Raw genomic sequence first — 19,882 nt, 5'->3', positions numbered from 1 at the left:
TGCTTGAATTAAGAATATTTTTCCCACAGCAAAAATTCTGCTAACCAAAATAATGAGATTTTTTGTATACATTTTCTTCTTCTGGCATTTCAGAAATCTCGAAGATTTTGAATCACGCCTAGGTTTTATCTAGCCTGGGAATCCAAGCTCATAATCTTAGAATAAGCAAAAAATACCTCACCTCACAAAGTTCTAAGATTATAGAGCTTGGTGCAGGTAGATTCAACTAACTTTTAGCTCGATTCATCCAACTTTTAGCTTGATTCACAAGATTTTACTTTTTCGTTTTTTAGCCAGTAGGTCCACATCAGTTTTTTACTGCCAATATGTACAGAATTGTGTATAATTGTATATAGTTTTGTATATAGAACCTGACCTGCTTTACCAAATAAATTAATAATAATAATAATAATAATGGTCTGAAACAGTCTGTGTGTGAACCCTTGTTGACAAACTTTCTGAACTTTGGAAACCCAGGCAAACACACATTACCATTGCAAACTTACCATACAAACTCTTATTTCACAAGCTCTAAAGACTTTCAAAACTACTAAAAACCACATCAAAACATAAGAGCCATGTATTTAGACTATGTTAAAATATGTTTCTTAGATTTAAATATTCTTATAAAAAAGCGTTTCTCTTTTTATAATTAGTTTATAATTGGTCTGCAGTGATTTCTCACACATGTATATAAGAGTTGATTTGTGTCATTTTTCTATTCATTCTTGAGAATACTTCATAGAGTCAAGATGTATGTTTTCTTGAGAGGATGCAACAAATTTAATACACTTTTTTATTTTTGTTAATACACTTTACACTTGCACACACACTCACTGATCAGTCAACACATCAGTAGTGTTTTCTTTTGGCTATTTTCACCAGCTCACACATGTGGCCAATTTGGTAAGTTTCTTTTGCCACTCCTCTTTTTGCAACCTTTTTGCATGGCCACATTTTTGTTTTTGTTTTGCTTTTTGTTCTCCCATCAGCTCACCAGTCCAGTGTTGAGGCACAGCACTGGACTTAGGTTAGGGTAGATATTTTTAGTCTATCTTTCACTTTTACTTTATACTATTACATCATATAATTATACAATGAATTTGATAATAGTGTTTTGTCTTAAGACTTGTCTTTCTCTGAGCCATCTTTGGCTAGTACTACACTAGCCTCAGAACTTAGAAAATTTCTGTTTTGTTTTTTGTTTTTCTAGTCCTTATGTTTGTCATTTTTTACTTTTCTAGTTTGAACCTTCTGATATCAATAAAGATAGTTGACATGCTACCGATATTTTGATTGTTCCAAACCATTCCCCGCTCGTGTGCAGACTGACACGGCACATTCAAACAAAGTGCACTGTATGTTTGTCTGGTAGACGAAATCCCCGCATCAACTACCGTATCTTCAACAATACTGGAGAGAAGGTCCCTCAACTCACTTCAAGATCCTCAGCCGATCAACTCACTTCAAGATCCTCAGCCGATCAACTCACTTCAAGATCCTCAGCCGATCAACTCACTTCAAGATCCTCAGCCGATCAACTCACTTCAAGATCCTCAGCCGATCAACTCACTTCAAGATCCTCAGTCGATCAACTCACTTCAAGATCCTCAGCCGATCAACTCACTTCAAGATCCTCAGCCGATCAACTCACTTCAAGATCCTCAGCTGATCAACTCACTTCAAGATCCTCAGCCGATCAACTCACTTCAAGATCCTCAGCCGATCAACTCACTTCAAGATCCTCAGCCGATCAACTCACTTCAAGATCCTCAGCCGATCAACTCACACTTCAACCAATCATCAAATCTGTTGAGGTACATCGATTATCCTTACTATCTATTTTGCAATCACTCGAAGACCATTCCTCTTCACTTGAAGACATCGTATTGAACGTTAAATTGCCCTTCCAAAATGACATCCGTAATGAATGATGTCATGCTCATGTCCGAGCAAGTAACCGATATCGTTGATGAAGTTCAAGTGGATGGTTGTCCAATACCACAGTTAGATGAAACGCTTGAAAGAACAATTTCGACTCAAATTACGTCAATATCGTTTGGACGTTCTCAACCAAGACGAAACCACTGACGATCCCAGTCCAGAAGATGCCAAGCTGTTATCATTCATCAACTCGACCCTTGCTACCATCAAAGAGTTTGTCTTAAACTCAAATAATTACAAACGACAACTCAATCGAAGTCAAAAAAGATCTCTCAAGTCTTCTGATGATGCAAGGACGTACAAACGTATCTACATGAACATTGATTCCATCACCCAAAGTATGGCCCTCGTCAAGTCCAGTTTATCACCTGATTTCGACGCAATAAGTGATGCTCAACTCATCGAGCTGAAAAATTCTTCGACATCCCTAGCAACTACAGTCATCCAAATTTCGGAGAGGTATGAACGTTTACTACAATCAGATATCAACGACACAGAACTTCTCGATAAGTTAGGCGAGATAGGCAAACAGCATAAAGGACTCTGTAAATCAGAAGCCAAATACCAAGAGATGCTCAATGACTCACTCACCACAAGAGATGTCTACAAACAACGTAGTTTCGATGAGTCCAAACTCAACATACGTCTTGACAAATTCTCTGGCTACGACAGTCCGATGGATATCTATTCGTTCAAAACAGCATTCGAAAAGATTTATCATCGTACAACCCCTCATCATATGCTTCCAGACCTACTGAAAAACAATCTACTGAAAGGTGCTGCCCTGTCACTCGTCACGACCCTAGATGACATTGACGAGATGTGGTCGCGTCTGAAGTCTGCTTATGGTGACACCAAACTACTCTTATCAAAGAAATTACATTCACTCACCGAAAATGAATCGCTCAACCGCAAACAAGATTCTGACAATCTCATCAACTCTCTCAACAATCTTATCAATATTATCAAAGAATTGATGAAACTTGCCGTCGAACACAATATAGAAGAACATTTATTCTACGGTGATGGCTTGAACCAGATTTATCGCACCATTGGCACTACCAGATTGACCAGATGGCTAACCTCAATTTCCAACGAAACGTTATCCCCCAAAACAACATGGTTGAGATTCATTAAGTTTCTCGAGAAGGAACTGCAGCTCGAACAACAGAAAGTACTTATCTTCAATTCAGTGGCATCCGATTCCAAGAAAAAGCAACCTCTAAAGAATTCAGATTCAAGAGGCAATCGAGGCAATCGAAATTCATCTTCAAACAGCACCTACACTTCTGGTCCACTGCCGAATCCAACATGTTCAATCTGTGACAGTCCTGACGGCAGTGATGACCACATCGCAACCAATGGACCCAACAAGATTCAACTCATCCAATATTTCACTTGCAAGAAGTTCGTCGAGATGACACCTGGACATCGATATTCATTGCTTCGCAAGAAGGACTTCTGTCACCAATGCTTGTTCCCTGGTGCTGATGTTTCATCCGGAAGACATAGATGTCAAAGCACATTCACCTGTCCACATCCATCACATGCGAAGTATCCAATCCGCAAACATGTTCTGGTCTGTGAGGAGCAGAAAAACTCACAGGAAAATCAAGATGTTCTTCAACTCTTCAAAGACAGATACATGAAGAGTGCAAACCTACCAAGATTTGCAAAGGACATCAGTATCTTTCATGCTGCCTTCCCATCCAACATTTCAACACCAAAGAAGGACGAGCACAGAGGTATCTATTTACTTCAAACTATCAATGTTAACAAGAATCGTATGACCATATTTTATGACAATGGATGCAGTGATTTTATCGTCAAAAAATCAGCAATCTCACTCCTTGGTGACAATGCAACCCAAGTGTCATCAGGAACCATGCGTATTGGAGGTGTTGGTGGTACATCAACAGAAACCAACAATGGAATTTACAGCATTCACTTACCACTAGCTGATGGAAAACAAGCTTCAGTATGTGGGATCTGCATGGATGCTATTACAGAAACATTTCCACAGTACCCGTTGAGCGAAGTCATGAACGACATCAAGCAGTCACACATCGCAAGTGGCTCCTCTACAACTCTTCCAAAACCTGCACCAGTGGTTGGTGGCGACGTCCATATGATGATAGGTATGAAGTATATTCGTTATCATCCCAAGTTAATCTATCAGCTACCATCTGGTCTGGGTATCTACGAATCTGTTTTCAAGAACGCCGATGGTGGAAGGGGAGTAATCGGAGGACCCCATGAGATTTTTACAGCAATCCACCAATCCTACTTCAGTGAAGATCAAGCAATGGATTTCTTCACCGATCAATTGAAGCTCTATAAATGGGGTGTACAAATTAACCCTGATCTGAAGAGACTGTCCTTCACATCCAAACTGAAACGCTTTGACGAAGTTGAAACCACAGGAACAGAAATCACATATCGTTGTGTGAAATGTCGCAGCTGCAGGACATGCAAGGAATCAGATCATACTCATGATTTGAGCATCAGAGAGGAAGCTGAACAAGAACTCATAAACAACTCAGTATCCTTTGATAGCAAAACGAACACTGTGACTGCAACCTTACCACTGATTAAAGACCCTTCAAGATTGGCACCAAATAAAGACATTGCTTTAAAGGTTTACAACCAGCAGCTCAAGAAACTTTGCAAACCAGAGAACAAACAGGACAAGGATGACATCATCACTTCAGAGAAGAAGTTGGAGACCCTTGGTTTTGTCGCCTATGTCCAAGACCTTCCATCTTCACAACAAGAAATGCTGCGTTTAAGCAGTATCCAGAACTTCATCCCTTGGCGAGCTGTATGGAAGCCTTCATCCATCAGCACTCCATGCCGTATTGTCTTTGATGCTTCTCACCCAACAGCATCCGGACACAGTTTGAACGACATATTAGCAAAGGGAACTAACAACCTCAACAAACTACAAGATCTCATGATCCGATTTCAAATACACCCTGTAGGTATCCACAGCGATGTAAGCAAGATGTACAATACTGTCAAACTACACCAAGATCATTGCAACGTTACCTATGGAATGAAGAATTGGATCCTACCAAAATTCCGAAAGAGAAAGTTATCAAAACTTTAATCTATGGTATTAAATCAAGTGGTAACCAATCGGAATTCGCTCTCAGACGTATTGCTGAAATGAACAGCCAGGAGTCCCCTGAAGTCAACCAAATCATCCAAAAAGACGTATATGTGGATGATTGCATTACTGGAACTGACACCAAAGAAGAAGCTTACAAACGTGCTGATGAGCTTCAAATTGTAACATCCAAAGGTGCTTTCAATCTGAAAGGCATCACAATTTCTGGAGAAAACCCACCATCACATTTGACTGAAGATGGCATTTCCGTTGGTGTTGGTGGAATGAAGTGGTTTTCCAAATCTGACGAATTGTCATTGTCTATTCCAGATCTCAACTTTGCGCCCAAACGTAGAGGTAAGAAAAGTTCCAATTCAACCAATTTGATTCCTGATGTTCTGACACGTCGACACTGTCTATCAAAAGTTGGAGAGATATTCGACATAACCGGAAAGATTGTCCCATTGATAGCTGCAATGAAAATTGATTTACGAGAATTAACTGATCGCCAACTCAGCTGGGATGATGCAATACCAGAGGAACTGAGACCAGTCTGGTTATCCCACTTTGAGATGATGTCCGAAATCAATCATTTGAGATTCAAACGCCTTGTGGTCCCAGAAGATGCAGTCTCACTTGACGTTGAAACCTTGGATTTTGGTGATTCCAGTCAAACAACTATCTGTGTTGGCATCTATGCTAGATTCCTTCGAAAGGATGGAACATTCTCTTGTCAGTTGGTGTTTGCACGTTCACGAATGGTTCCAAAAGATTTGACACTTCCTCGTGCTGAACTAATGGCATCGCTGATCAATGCTCATACAGGAGAGATTGTTCGTCGCTCTTTCAAATCCTTCTTCAAATCATCCAGATATCACTACACTGGATATCAAATGACCAGAAAACCTTGAAACAATGGGTTAGGAGCAGAGTCATCGAGATACATCGTTTCACCACCAAAGATCAATGGTACCATATCAGGTCAAAACAAATGGTTGTTGATGTTGGCACTAGAAGAGGAGCAACAATTCATGATGTCAAACCAGAATCTCCATGGATCAATGGTCAACCATGGATGCATCTACCAAAGTCTGAATTTCCGGCAAAGCGTGTTGAAGAGATCACGTTGGAACAAAGCGAACTCTCAGAAATCAAAAAGGAGTTATCCGTCAATCAATTCGAAGTCCACTTATCTACGACTGAATGGTTAGACGAATTCAAGAAACGCTACAAATTCTCAGGTTACATTATTGATCCTAATCAACATTGTTTTCAGAAGGTTATTCGAATCCTTAACTTTGTCATGAAGTTCATCAATCAAACTCGGAAATCTAAGCATTCTTCTAAGCCACCAAGTCAAGATTTGATGAAGGATGCAGAATCATATTTCTTTAGGAAAGGAACAATAGAAGTCAAACACTTCCTGAAACCACAACAATACCAGAAGATCTCCAGAGAAAAAGATGGTATTCTTGTTTACACCGGTCGAATTCTTCCCGAGCAAGAAGTATCCATCGTTGGTCAATTCACAACAGTGATGAAGGATCTCACTCGTTCGTCTTTCTGTGTGCCAATTCTGGAGAAGAACTCACCTGTGGCATTCAGCATTGTCATGGATGTGCATTGGAATCACCCAACAGTCAAACACTCTGGCATTGAGACAACTCACCGTTTTGTCTTGATGAAAGCGTACATAATCGAGGGGAGGCAGTTGGTGAAACAAGTGCGCGAGTCATGTGAGAGATGTCGATACCTCATGAAGCGGACAGTTAACATTGCAATGGGCCCAGTATCAGTTTCAAACCTGACCATCGCACCAGCCTTCTTCCACTCCCAAATTGATCTCTCAGGACCACATATGTCATATTCCCCACAACATAAACGAACGACTGTTAAGATATGGCTTGTGGTCTTCTGTTGCTGCTCAACGTCTGCTGTTTCGATCAAATTAATGGACGATTATTCAACACCAGCTTTCATGCTTGCTTTTACGAGATTTGCATGTGATCACGGATTCCCTGCCAAACTGCTCTGTGACGAAGGTACTCAACTTGTAAAGGGGTGCAAAGACATGAGACTGGACATTCGAGATCTGAAATCTCAGCTGATGACGAACAGGAAGATCGATTTCAAGGTATGTCCTGTCCAAGGACACAACTTCCATGGCAAGGTCGAGAGGAAGATAAAGGAAATCAACCTTTCGATAGAGAAAAATGCTCACAACCATCGACTCTCGCTGATGCAGTGGGAAACCCTTGGAGCAACTATTGCTAATACGATAAATAATCTTCCATTGGCAATTGGGAACATAACAGGTGATTTTGAAGTTATGGACCTTATCACACCTAATCGTCTTCTACTTGGAAGAAACAACGAAAGATGTCCTGATGGTATTATGTTAACAAGTGAAAATCCGACGAAAATTTTAAAGGAGAACCAGAAAATCTATGAAACCTGGTTTGAAGTTTGGTTACTCGTACACGTACCCAAGCTTATGAAGCAACAAAAGTGGTTTATCAATGACTCAATCAATGTTGGTGACGTATCATATTTCGAAAAATCGACTCTATTATATGTCAGTCATATACGTATGGTCAGGTTGTCAGTTTGGAGCTTTCGAATGATGGTTTACCTCGAAAAGCGATCATCCAATACAGAAATGCTAACGAAAATGTCTTTCGTGAAACATCGAGAGCTGTACGTGGTTTGGTTGTAATACATAGAGCTGATGACTCTGATATAATGACTGGTCTTGGTAAGATTGCTACAAACATTGATCTTTCCACAAAGTAAATAATTCCCCTTTTGAGGGGAGTGTAAAATGAACTAATGTCTAATTAGAAAAGGGGAAATAATTTCCTTCTTGCTAAAATATTTCACATACTTTGTTTCCTATAAAAAGTATCATTTTCTATTTTCTTTATAAGCACATTTATTTTGCATTAAAATATGTTTCTTAGATTTAAATATTCTTATAAAAAAGCGTTTCTCTTTTTATAATTAGTTTATAATTGGTCTGCAGTGATTTCTCACACATGCATATAAGAGTTTCTTTGAAATTTTGCCATTCCAAAAGTAAATTTAAAGAAAAACAACAATGTTTTTAAAATTGAGCAAAAGCTTTTCGATTAAAAATCATCTTCAGTGCTACAAATGATGTTAAAAATTGGAAATCAAAAAAGTTACAATTTATGTGTTTAAAAGCAATTAAGTGTAGTAAAAAACTGGATAAAAGAAACATCATAAAATACAAAAGGCAATGCATGTTAAGAGAATATGTAAAAAGTAATTAAAATAATTGACTAAGTTACTCCATTTCGGAAAAGAATTAATCGGTTTGAGTCTAGTTGGTCATTTAAAGACGGTCTCTTGAGGACATAATTATGTTGGAGAAACCGAAAGAAACGTCGAAACCAGATGGGGGGAACATGAAAACATTGACAAAAACTCTGAACCAGCCAAACACCTGCGTAAATTCCCTAATCATCAATTCGTTTGGAAGGTTATTTTTAATGCCTCTGAGAAAACTGGTTTACGGAAGAACTTAGAGGCATCTATCATAGCCCTCAAGAGACCGTCTTTAAATGACCAACTAGACTCAAACCGATTAATTCTTTTCCGAAATGGAGTAACTTAGTCAATTATTTTAATTACTTTTTACATATTCTCTTAACATGCATTGCCTTTTGTATTTTATGATGTTTCTTTTATCCAGTTTTTTACTACACTTAATTGCTTTTAAACACATAAATTGTAACTTTTTTGATTTCCAATTTTTAACATCATTTGTAGCACTGAAGATGATTTTTAATCGAAAAGCTTTTGCTCAATTTTAAAAACATTGTTGTTTTTCTTTAAATTTACATATAAGAGTTGATTTGTGTCATTTTTCTATTCATTCTTGAGAATACTTCATAGAGTCAAGATGTATGTTTTCTTGAGAGGATGCAACAAATTTAATACACTTTTTTATTTTTGTTAATACACTTTACACTTGCACACACACTCACTGATCAGTCAACACATCAGTAGTGGTTTCTTTTGGCTATTTTCACCAGCTCACACATGTGGCCAATTTGGTAAGTTTCTTTTGCCACTCCTCTTCTTGCAACCTTTTTGCATGGCCACATTTTTGTTTTTGTTTTGCTTTTTGTTCTCCCATCAGCTCACCAGTCCAGTGTTGAGGCACAGCACTGGACTTAGGTTAGGGTAGATATTTTTAGTCTATCTTTCACTTTTACTTTATACTATTACATCATATAATTATACAATGAATTTGATAATAGTGTTTTGTCTTAAGACTTGTCTTTCTCTGAGCCATCTTTGGCTAGTACTACACTAGCCTCAGAACTTAGAAAATTTCTGTTTTGTTTTTTGTTTTTCTAGTCCTTATGTTTGTCATTTTTTACTTTTCTAGTTTGAACCTTCTGATATCAATAAAGATAGTTGACATGCTACCGATATTTTGATTGTTCCAAACCATTCCCCGCTCGTGTGCAGTCTGACACGGCACACCAGCCAACAGCCATTTTGTTTCTAAATGAATTTATGTTTTCATTTTCATTTGTTTCCTTTTTTTCTGCAGAGTCAGCTTTTTCCATAAATTATGCGCGCATCGAAATTATCAAAATATGTGTGAAAGTACTACGCACCAAATCTGGCCAATCAGACTGAACCTGCATTGCAGGGAAAAATGTCCCTGCAGGCGAGTTACATGCGCCAAGCGTTAAACAAGCATCAAAATCAACATAAAAGGGCTTGCGGAACGAACATTCTGTTTTCGCAAAGCGAACAAATCCAAAATGTACTACTCCATCATTAATGCAGAATGACAAAATAGCAACTTATAAGATCTTTTTCTGCTGAAGTAATTACTGTACACGTTTTTTTTTATAAGCAAGTGTCTGCCCCTATGGCGCTATGTCAGGCTCGCATTACGCTTAGCTTTATATTGTTCTTAAAACAAAAGAGCCAACAAATGATAAAGATACCAAAAACTGAGTCTGCACATACTAATAAATGTCATGGTTATAGAAAAAAAACATGTAGTTATTCAAAAGACCGTCGCCTGGTCGCATTCTCCCAAACGACTATGCCAAGGAGGAGAATGTTGGAACAATTAGAAATGCACGAAGACAGGGGTGTTCCAAAAGCACCTGGAGGTATTTGAAAAGTCATTTGTACTCAATTTTGTAATTTTTTTTAACAGCTTTAAAAAATCTTGCTGATTAAAATTACAATAATATTTGCTCAATATAGAGCCTGAACCTTTCATGTCAAAAAAAAAAACACTTTTACCTAAAACACCTTTTCTTAACCTTTCATGGTTTTCTGGGTGTTTTTGGCAAAAACCTTTTCCCAGACACACCTTACCTCTCGAGGTGATGTGTTTTCATCATTTCCTGTGTTCCTGGGATTTCCATAAATCAACTCTCAATTTTCTCCACTAAACTTAGGCAAAAATGCCATTTCCCAGAAACACCACCATTTTGTGAACCTTCTGAGAGATTTGGAAGTGTTTCCGGGAATATTATTCGGATAGTCACCTGACTTAGCAACGCATAATGTGCATAAATTATTCGGTAGGGAGGGACATTATGTAAACAAAAAGGGGGCGTCATCGGATCAAAAAAATAAAAATACACAGGTTCTGATTGAGAAGTTTTAGCAGTCAATCAAGTTTCGAGATTGAAAATTTATCATCATGTCGTCGGATTCTGAGTCATTGAGCAGCAGGAAAGCTTACTGGATGAGTCACAAGATGACATTCGAAACATCAAGCTTTCTGAATATGCAGACATTAATAAAAAGAAATCTCTGAAGTGCCACATCAAATGTCGACCAGGAGCTGTGGAAGCTGCTTCTTTGCAATCGAAAAAAACAAAAACAAAATCGTCGAAAAAAACACACAAAACCTTCTAAAAAACAAACCAAAAACAATGCATTGGATATCGAACAACAAGTGGTCCCGGGCAGTGAAACACCAACTTGCTCCAAAAATCTTATTACTGATAATGCTCCACCATCGTCGTCAAGTAACAAAAAAAAAGACATATCGTTGGTCAAAAAACTGGACACTTTATCTGATCCAGGTCTACAAAAAGTACTACCAATGATTGATTCGCCTCGATACACGCAAACAAAAGCTTGGAATCTAATTAGAAATGATGTTGTGGCAGAAATGGTTAAACGTGGCGAGAAAGAGGATGATTTGCCAGACGCAGAACAGTGTTCGACACGTTTTGACACAATACGCAAGCCGTACAAAAAAGCAAAAAATCACAATCGTTTACAATCAGGTGGTTCACCAAAGAAGTCGAAGTTCTTCGATGAACTTGATGAAGTTCTCGGTGGACAGCCAAAAATTGAGCCACGCATAACGATCAGTTCATGTGGTGAAGTTATGACCAGCGAAAAGACCAATAGCAATAAGACGAAAAGCCCGAAAGAAGAAGACGACGAGGACGACGAGATCGATAGCGATGAAAGTAGTGATGATAGTGATGATGAAAGAAAAGCTGACGAAGACGTTGATAGGGCAGAATTGACATTGAAGGAGCGAAAGAGAAGAAAATCGAAGAAAGACAAAAAGAGAAAAAGAGGAAAGTACGTCCCCGCCGCCGTCACTGCGTCAAACCAGTTGTTACAGTGGATGCAGTCGTGGGAAGAAAAGAGGCAAGAGTGAGAGCAGGCAAAAGAGGAAAGAATTCAAAATAGACACAATGAAAAAATGGCATTTTACGATCGAGGATTTATGTTTGTTTACTGTTTTTTATGTTTTACGTTTTTTTATGACAACAGCCAAAATTTTAAAGCCTCTGGATGCTCTCAACCTTTCTAGTTTAAAGCTTAAATATGTTCTTTTTTCTTAATTTCTTCACCAATTTCTGAGTATTTTTGTCCATTTTCATACTATAAGCTAAGTTTTCAGAGTCCACGAAGCCTTAAAATCTTGTTCTTTGACCATCGAAGTCATGTGTTCTTAGTTTATTCTTATAAAAAACGTGTACAAGTTATATAAGTTGATATAAATAATTCATTTAACTTTATGTACATTTAAATAATTCAGTGCAAATAATTCTTAAAATTACAAAAAAAACTAAAATACGTAAACAATATTACATTCCACAACTATAGAACAAGGTTTTTGGAAAATTATATTTATCACCTAAAGTAAATGATTGTAATTTCTTATGTCTCTTTGAGAAAATTTTATCCAACCTAAAAATTCTTTTCTTTCGGCTAAAAAACATAGGAGGATTTTTCGAACATTAGTAACTTAACTAGCTAACAAAACTAACTTAAAAAAAAAAAAAAACCAAACCATCACATGCTTTCAGCAATCTCATCTCCTTTTCTATCTGCGTCCAGTAAAGCAGCCCCATATATCTCATTGTAGTACGCATCGTGACCAACGTCCTCAAACTCAATATCAAAATCAACTTCACAAGGATCCAAGATTAAGTCTTAGGTCCTCATTAATACAAAAATTGTGAAGTGTACACATCGCAATTATGAATTTATTCAAAGGCTCTAAGTTTTTAAGCTCCAAGTATTTGAGCCTACAAAAACGAACTTTCAACAAACCAAAGGCTCTTTCAATTACCATTCGGGTAGCGGAATGTTTGTAGTTGTACCGGCTTTTCGTTTGATTCATATTACCCGTATCCTTATAGGGTACCATCATGTACGTTTCCAATTTATATGCTGAATCACCCAGTATGATTGATCCCTCAGGAACCATCGATACTGGGTCAGTGATAATTCTTCGTCGAATTGTAGAATTTTCGTAAACCCTTGCATCGTGAAATCGGAAAGCCAGTAAAACAATCCGTGAACCGTAAAACATGATCACAACAGCCTTGTAGTACAACAGACTCAAAATGTTTTCTATTAACGTAAACTTTGTTGTCTTCCGTTCTTTCACTAATTGGTATGTGACTACCATCAATGGCACCAATGACGTTTTCAATGCCTTTCATTGCTTGAAAACCACGAGCTACAACTTTCCGACGATTGCCAGTCGGCTACACAATTTCCTGTTTCGTCATGATGGCAGAAATAGCCTTCGTCACTCTATCCACAACACCACCAACACTCGAATATGTGACACCAAATCTAAAGGAAAATTAAATAAGTAAATAAAGGTGTTGAAAATATTGACTATATCAATAATTAGCTAGAGTCAAAGGACGAAGATGAAGGAACCATTAAAACTAGTAAAATAATAATACGTGGAAACCAAGGTCGATAAAAAATTCGGAAATCGATGACATATACATACCGGCTAGAAATACTTCTATTTATTTTTTTTGGTGGATGAAAACCACAAATACATACATAACTTCTTTGCCAGTTTGATCTCCTCTCTACCACCTTTCTGTCCCTTTTGCAAATATTCTGACGTGCAAAGTCTTTGACACGAAATCTCAAGGGATTCACGTCGCAACCTACAAATGATGTCAAATAAATTTTATTGATTCAATTCCTTGAACCTTCATCCCCCTCTACTCTATCAGAAATCACAAAAATTGCCTCCACCTATTCTAAAAGTGCTTATATCTCTGTCCTTTTATATTATAATTAGGCAATTATGACATAGCATTTTGTAGAAGAGAGTTTCTGAATCTTGGTAATGAGGCGAGGAGTGAGTGAAAAGTATTTATTTTACCTGAAGTGAGACTTGAAGTCGATATCAGGGAGTCTTGAAACTGTAAGTTCGAAATAATCAATAACCCGCTGTTTAGTTTTGTCTTGCCTTTGAGTACACTCATTCATAAGAGTAGGTAAAAAGTTAATAAATTCCTCTTCTTCGTCGCCATCACTATCTGTCATTGCCACAAAGAGTGACAATAACACTTTTCTCTTTTTCTTATCCGCCATATTTGTTTATGTTTACAAAAAAAAATTTTGATTATTTTACTGATCCGATCACATTAATATTTTCACGAACACAGATAGATCTGTAGGATACTTGGAACTACTGAATGTTGACGGTCAAAACTTGCCAGGGTGTGAATGAGATATATTGAAGTTTGGGGTTTTTTCATAAGCTGGGTTAAAAGATTAATCTTTCGGTTTTTCAATGTATGGAGTTATGTCTGCAACGCGATATTTTATTCAGATCGTTGGCACCATATTTTGAATAGCCAAGTAAGCTTTTGAATGCAGCTTGACACTGCCTGCTTGAATGCTCAGGAAATGATTTTGACGTTAAAGTCAATTCTATTCCGTACAATACTTTGGGATTTGAATATTGTAGCAATTGTGTTTGGGTGCATCTTTCTTATTCCACTGGCTATCAACGAGAATGTGACTGCCCAGAGTTCTGAAATTCGGGTTTGCAATTCTTTTTGCTTTTGTGTCCCAAAGAAATCCTAGGTGTTTTAGAGTAGGTTGGGGCTTGACATCCTGACCCTTGATGACGACAGTATGGTTCTGAAATGGGCAATCTCCGGAAATGATGAATTGTGTTTTAGTGTTGTTCAATTCGAGGCCTATCATTTGACCATAAGATTCACAGAAGGAGAGCATTTGTTGTATAAACATAAGACTGGGGCTGAGCAGAATCAAATCGTCCGCAAAAGCGGTTATGGATGTATTGATACTTGGTTCAATGAATGTTCCGACGTTATTTGTTCAAGTATGTCCTTTGTGTAAATACTATAAAGGTGGGGGGGGGGATGGAGCCTTGGTCTGACCCCCTGAGACAGATGGAAGGATGACATGTAATGTTGTACTATTTGTACATTTTGTATTTTGACGTTGGCATCTCAGTGTTGGTAATAATAATTGTGTCTATGGCTGTATTTAATTCCAATCTTAGTTTTCTGAGGACCATTCAATCAGTACTTGCATGGCTTAAAGTAGACATCAAGGATCCTAGATTAAGATTTTACAGCTCCTAAGATGGGTAATAAGCTACGGACTTAGAGGTTTTTCATTAAAACGACAAAAAATGCAGTTAAGTTGGGTTTGTAGCCAGTTATTAAAAAAGGTTGGAATGTCTGATGTCCGCCAAGTTTTATGTTTTTATGTGAAAACATCTGTACATACAAAGAAGAAACAATGACTTCAGCTCAAGATGATTTATAAAACGCCAAAAAAATGGTGACAGCAAAATTTTATATGTCTCCTAAATTCCAAGCTTTGACTTTTTTATAGCTTTTCATCGCCTAGAAGCCTTGTCAAGGCTTAACCTATTCGATTGAGGCGACGAAAAAGCGACAATTTAAAAGTTGCCCTAGAGTATGAATTATTACCATGTCGGCCATATGTAAATCCAGGCTTTATTATACATTGCTGTTACATATATACCCTTTTTGTACTAACATGATTATTATTTTTGGGTATTTTCCCTAAATATTTTGATTACCTGGCTTCATTTTTAAAACATGTATTCTATTTTCGAAGAAAAGTACAAACAACCCCCTCCTCAACTTGAGCAAGTTTTTTTCTCATCTCTTTTATCACCAATCATTATGGTATATAATGTTTTTTTAAATTCTTGAAAAAGAAAGTGACAATTTTTAACAGCAGAAATTAGACATTCAAAAGTTTGCTTCAACTTTCCAATGCAAAGCAAATAAACCAGCTGCGCTGGAAGGTCAGCCGAAAAGGATAGGATAGATCAAAAGATTAGAGAGAGCAGTCACACGATAACGATAAACTACTCTATATTGGAGGTAGCTTAGGCAAAATGGGTGCAAAAATCGTTAACATTTAGTCAGGGTCGATTAACAAGGTTGAAAAAAAATTTTTTTTAACATACCGTAAATCACCGATTAAGCGCCCGGGCGCTTATTTAATTTTTCAGGCTCTGAGGGGGGCGCTTATTCAAGCGGGGCACTTATTCAAGCGGGGCGCTTATTTTTTATTTCAGAAATTCGTATATCAACAAATTCGGAATCTGCTTAAACTTAACTTCAAAAAAGGATGAAATCGGACTTGTGGTTCCTGTTAAATATACAGCAATTACCGACGATAAAATTCTTGCTTGAGAAGTTAGAAAAGAAGCAAAAGATTATCGGCATTGATACAACTGAAAGCAAGCTGAAGAAACGAATCTGAAGAAAAAGAAACAGAAAAAAAAAGAAAGCTAAAAGACCTTGATTTTTATTTTTGTTCCAATTTTTTTCGACTGTTAATCATCTGAAGAGAAATTCTTATCCCGGAAATTAGCCTAGGCCACCAATTCGAATAAGCGCCCCTCCCTGGAGGGGGCGCTTATTCAAAGGGGGGCGCTTATTTGAGCGGGGCGCTTATAAAATTATTTTAACTAACTGAGGGGCGCTTATTCGAGCGGGCGCGAATTCAAGCGGGGATCTTAATCGGTGATTTACGGTATAAAAATTTTGAACAATTTTGTTTCAGATAATCATATAATTGTCTGTAAATATTAACAAAATTACTATTGTACAATATTAATTACTTTTTAGCAAGATATTAAAAATATGTAATACTCTCTAGTCGAAATAAAGTCTATCATCATTGTCCAATACCAACTTCATTCCAACAGACATTGAATTAGAATTAGGATAGGTGTAATGAACCAAAAAACAATATGTAGCATCATAATAGTACAATAACGATTAATTATGACGAATAAGCTTCGAAAAAAAAACATTGTTCTAATCTTATCGTGAAACGTGATAGTGTTTAGGATACGTTAACGTGTGTATTTTCAATCATACCAATAAATAGAGACGTACAAATTTTGCAAATAGATGGTCGTCGATTGAAGTTCTGTAGAAAAAAAGATATTTTAAATATTTTCTTCAAATTAAAAACAAGAGTTGACTTTATTGATAGGGTAATCATTATAGTAAACTCTCACTTTTTGATATAATATTATTCATCAAAATATCAATTGATCACTATGCAAACTTTAAAGCCCTTTGAGGCTTATAGTCATTGATTTTAAAGCCTGAAGGGCTAGAGCAGAATATTAAGCCTTTCTCGGGCAAGCAAAAGTGAAGCCACTAAACTTAATGCTTATTGTACCTTGTTTCGATTTTTGTAGTGTTGACATTCGAACAATTGGATGAGAAGCAATATTTCCGTCGTCGACAAATATTTGGTTACTGATTGATCCCTGCAATAAAACAATGAAGATATTAAAGTCCCAGGTAAATAATACCAACAGGAACAAAATCACATCACTCTTTAAAACTCATGATTAATTTCTTACAGCAGTCCCATTCTTTATCAAATATTTTGTACATTGGAGTAATGAAACAGAACGCTTGTTAACTAGCTAACAAATCCCTTATATTCTTCGAGACAAAAGACTATCATAGTTTTTTAACCTTCTTTGAGAGATGGCTGGACGTTATAATTGAAGCTCTAAAAAGACATTATCTGAATGAAAATGGAAGGACTATAAAATGATTGTTTTCTAAGATTTACCTAGAAACGCATGTGAAAGTGTCTGCGTTAACGAATTTTGATGGATCAAAAAGAGACCTTTAGCTTACCTATCACTTTTATGAACTCTTTCAGTATTCAGGTGTGAAGAAACAAACCATATGGTTAAAAGTACCTACCCATGATGAGTGAAATGATTGAGTACGTTGTACCAAACAACAATAAACAACCAACGAATTACCAACATTTTCATTTCAACACCAAATTCATTCATATATACATTTTGTCCATTATTTTTCGTAAATAGAGAGATTTGAGTGTTCATTTTTTTGTAAATTGTGCAGAATTTTATAAAAGAGATTTATATCAAAAAAAGAAAATATAAACCATGACGATGAAAAGTAATTACGAATGGAAAAATAAAGCTGGTTTGTTGAATAATGTAAAATGGTAAAAAGGAATTTCCCCAAATACGAAAATCACTTAAACCATTCAGGCCCAAAAAACCTTTTGAGCTGTTTTTGGCCCAAATTTGCCCAAAATTATTTTCCTTAAAAATCTGGCTCCGTCACATTTTGGGCATTGCCATTTTGCATCATTGTGCAAAAAATCAGAAAAAAATTATGAGTCAACATTGAGAAAAACTCTATTTGATTATTTGGTTAAAGGGAATTTCCCCAAAATAAGAAAATCCGTCTTTTAAGGCGAATAAGAATTTCCCGGGAAAAACCACTTCAGTCATTCTTTAGAGAGTCTTGCCCTCCATCTTTGTACAAAAAATCAGAAAAAAGTAATGACAGGATTTTGCACAGAGTCCAAAAACCCTATTTTTAGGTAGTTTTTGGCCCAAATTTGCCCAAATAAATTTTTTCTCAAAAATCGGGCTCCGTCACGTTCTGGGCATTGCCATTTAGCATCATTGTGCAAAAAATCAGCAAAAACTAATGAGCCAATCCTGAGAAAAGCTGGTAACAGACGGACGGACGAACGAACGGACGAACGAACGGACATGGGTTAATTTATAGAACCTCCACCGGGGCACCCGGAGGTAGGTCCAAAAAATGATTTTATAGAATGCGAGGTATGAAAATAATTCAAAATTGTACAATAATAATTCACATTTGTGTATGAAAATTTCAAATTTTTGTATAAAAATAATTTTAATTTTTGGTATGAAATTAATTCTAATTTTGGTATAAGAATAATTCTAATTTTGGTGTAAGAATAATTCAAATTTCTGTATAAAACGATTTAAATAATTGATTTGTAAAAAATCCAAGGTACAAAAAACTACAAATTAGTATGTGTAAAATAAGCAGAAAATGTATGGTTAGTGAGGAAAGTCCTTTTTTTACGATATTGAATTTTAATTTTGATCACAGACATCCAGAGTCTTTCAACACTCCTAACACATCACAGGAAGATAAAACTTTTAGTAAACACAACGATACTTGACTGGTTAGGCTCAGTCAATTAACATTAAAGGAAGAAGTTGTGGCCGATGACAGGGAAAAGTTTTAAGGAAATGTTTTAAAGTAGAACTTTTATGAGCTAAATAGTGAAACATTGAGAAAATTTAAATTTGACGGGAATTTAATTTGTAAACATTAAATTTGGCGAGAACTAAATTTCTTCCTTTAATGTATTTAAATAGAGTGACCTGAAAAGTTACTTCTGAAAATCAACAACAAAAACATGTGACATAAAAGACAAAATCCTCACACCAGCCGTATTGAATCAGGCCCCCAAGCAATACAATCATGTGCATATAACATTTCAGCGTTGAAATAAATTTAATTTGAACAAGTTTATGTAAACCGATGAACTGTCTTGGAGCTTTCTCTACATTTCAACGAAAAAAGATCTACATACACATGGTTGTGTATTGTCAGAAGGAGTTGCAGATCTCAGCAGCAAAGTTTTAAATGAATGTTACAGTTTATCAAAAATTATTTTAATTGCTCTAGAGTTTTGCAACTCCTTCAATTCCACCCTCCCCTATACCCCCGTATAAAAAACTATTTCTCAAGTGGGTCAAATCGGCTAAGTAGGTTATGTAGGTCAAACAGGTTCGAAATTTAAGTGTTGCTTGATATGATAAAACAAACTCCGTCGTGATCAGAAAAATACACGTTCTTTACAAAACACTTGACTTCTTTTTTATCTATAAAGCTATTCTTTAAATAAACATGGTCAAGAAGAACACCTGCTAGATGGGTTGGTTCATCTACAATCATTTTATATGCAGAAAGTACTTCACTCAGGAATGCGTTTTCAGGATCTAAAGCATCAATGTTGAAATCTCCAACAACGATGTCTATATTGTCATATGTTATAAGTTCTAACAAGTCTTTACGACAACTGTTTCTTGAATAATCAGGTGGTTTGTACAACATTAAAAGTTTGGTAGGTCGGTTACTGAAGGTTTCTTTTGAAAATATAATTAAAGTGTAACCTGCCGCT

General features: G+C 36.6%; 3 protein-coding genes across 3 annotated transcripts in view; all 3 read left to right on the top strand.

The window, feature by feature from the left end:
- Positions 1–2,302: 2,302 nt before the first annotated feature.
- LOC136813906 (pyridoxal kinase-like) overlaps positions 2,303–19,882 on the top strand; it is a 217,365-nt gene continuing 199,785 nt past the window's right edge. Inside the window, exon 1 of the mRNA XM_067070410.1 lies at positions 2,303–2,310. The gene's annotated coding sequence lies outside the window, so the exon portion shown is untranslated. The remainder of the gene's footprint in view (positions 2,311–19,882) is intronic.
- On the top strand, positions 6,045–7,846 carry LOC136813967 (uncharacterized). Its single transcript, XM_067070481.1, has 2 exons — positions 6,045–7,187; positions 7,652–7,846. The coding sequence occupies exons 1-2, from the start codon at positions 6,045–6,047 to the stop codon at positions 7,844–7,846; spliced, it is 1,338 nt and encodes a 445-aa protein (XP_066926582.1).
- Positions 11,235–11,738, top strand: LOC136813966 (uncharacterized). The gene has a single exon (XM_067070480.1). The coding sequence runs from the start codon at positions 11,235–11,237 to the stop codon at positions 11,736–11,738; it is 504 nt and encodes a 167-aa protein (XP_066926581.1).

Source organism: Clytia hemisphaerica, unplaced genomic scaffold (genome assembly GCF_902728285.1).
Source record: "Clytia hemisphaerica strain Z4C2 unplaced genomic scaffold, Clytia hemisphaerica genome assembly, whole genome shotgun sequence".
NCBI lineage: Eukaryota > Metazoa > Cnidaria > Hydrozoa > Leptothecata > Clytiidae > Clytia > Clytia hemisphaerica.
Note: the sequence above shows the minus strand (reverse complement) of the source record. Positions and strands in the feature narration are given on the sequence as shown.

What these genes read in the sequence shown, in the direction of transcription:
- LOC136813966 (XM_067070480.1), top strand. Translation starts at nt 11,235, where the DNA reads ATGGTTAAACGTGGCGAGAAAGAGGATGATTTGCCAGACGCAGAACAG.
- LOC136813967 (XM_067070481.1), top strand. Translation starts at nt 6,045, where the DNA reads ATGGTTGTTGATGTTGGCACTAGAAGAGGAGCAACAATTCATGATGTC. An exon ending in ACAGGAAGATCGATTTCAAG is followed by an intron (nt 7,188 to 7,651) that starts GTATGTCCTGTC and finishes ACGTATGGTCAG; the next exon opens with GTTGTCAGTTTGGAGCTTTC.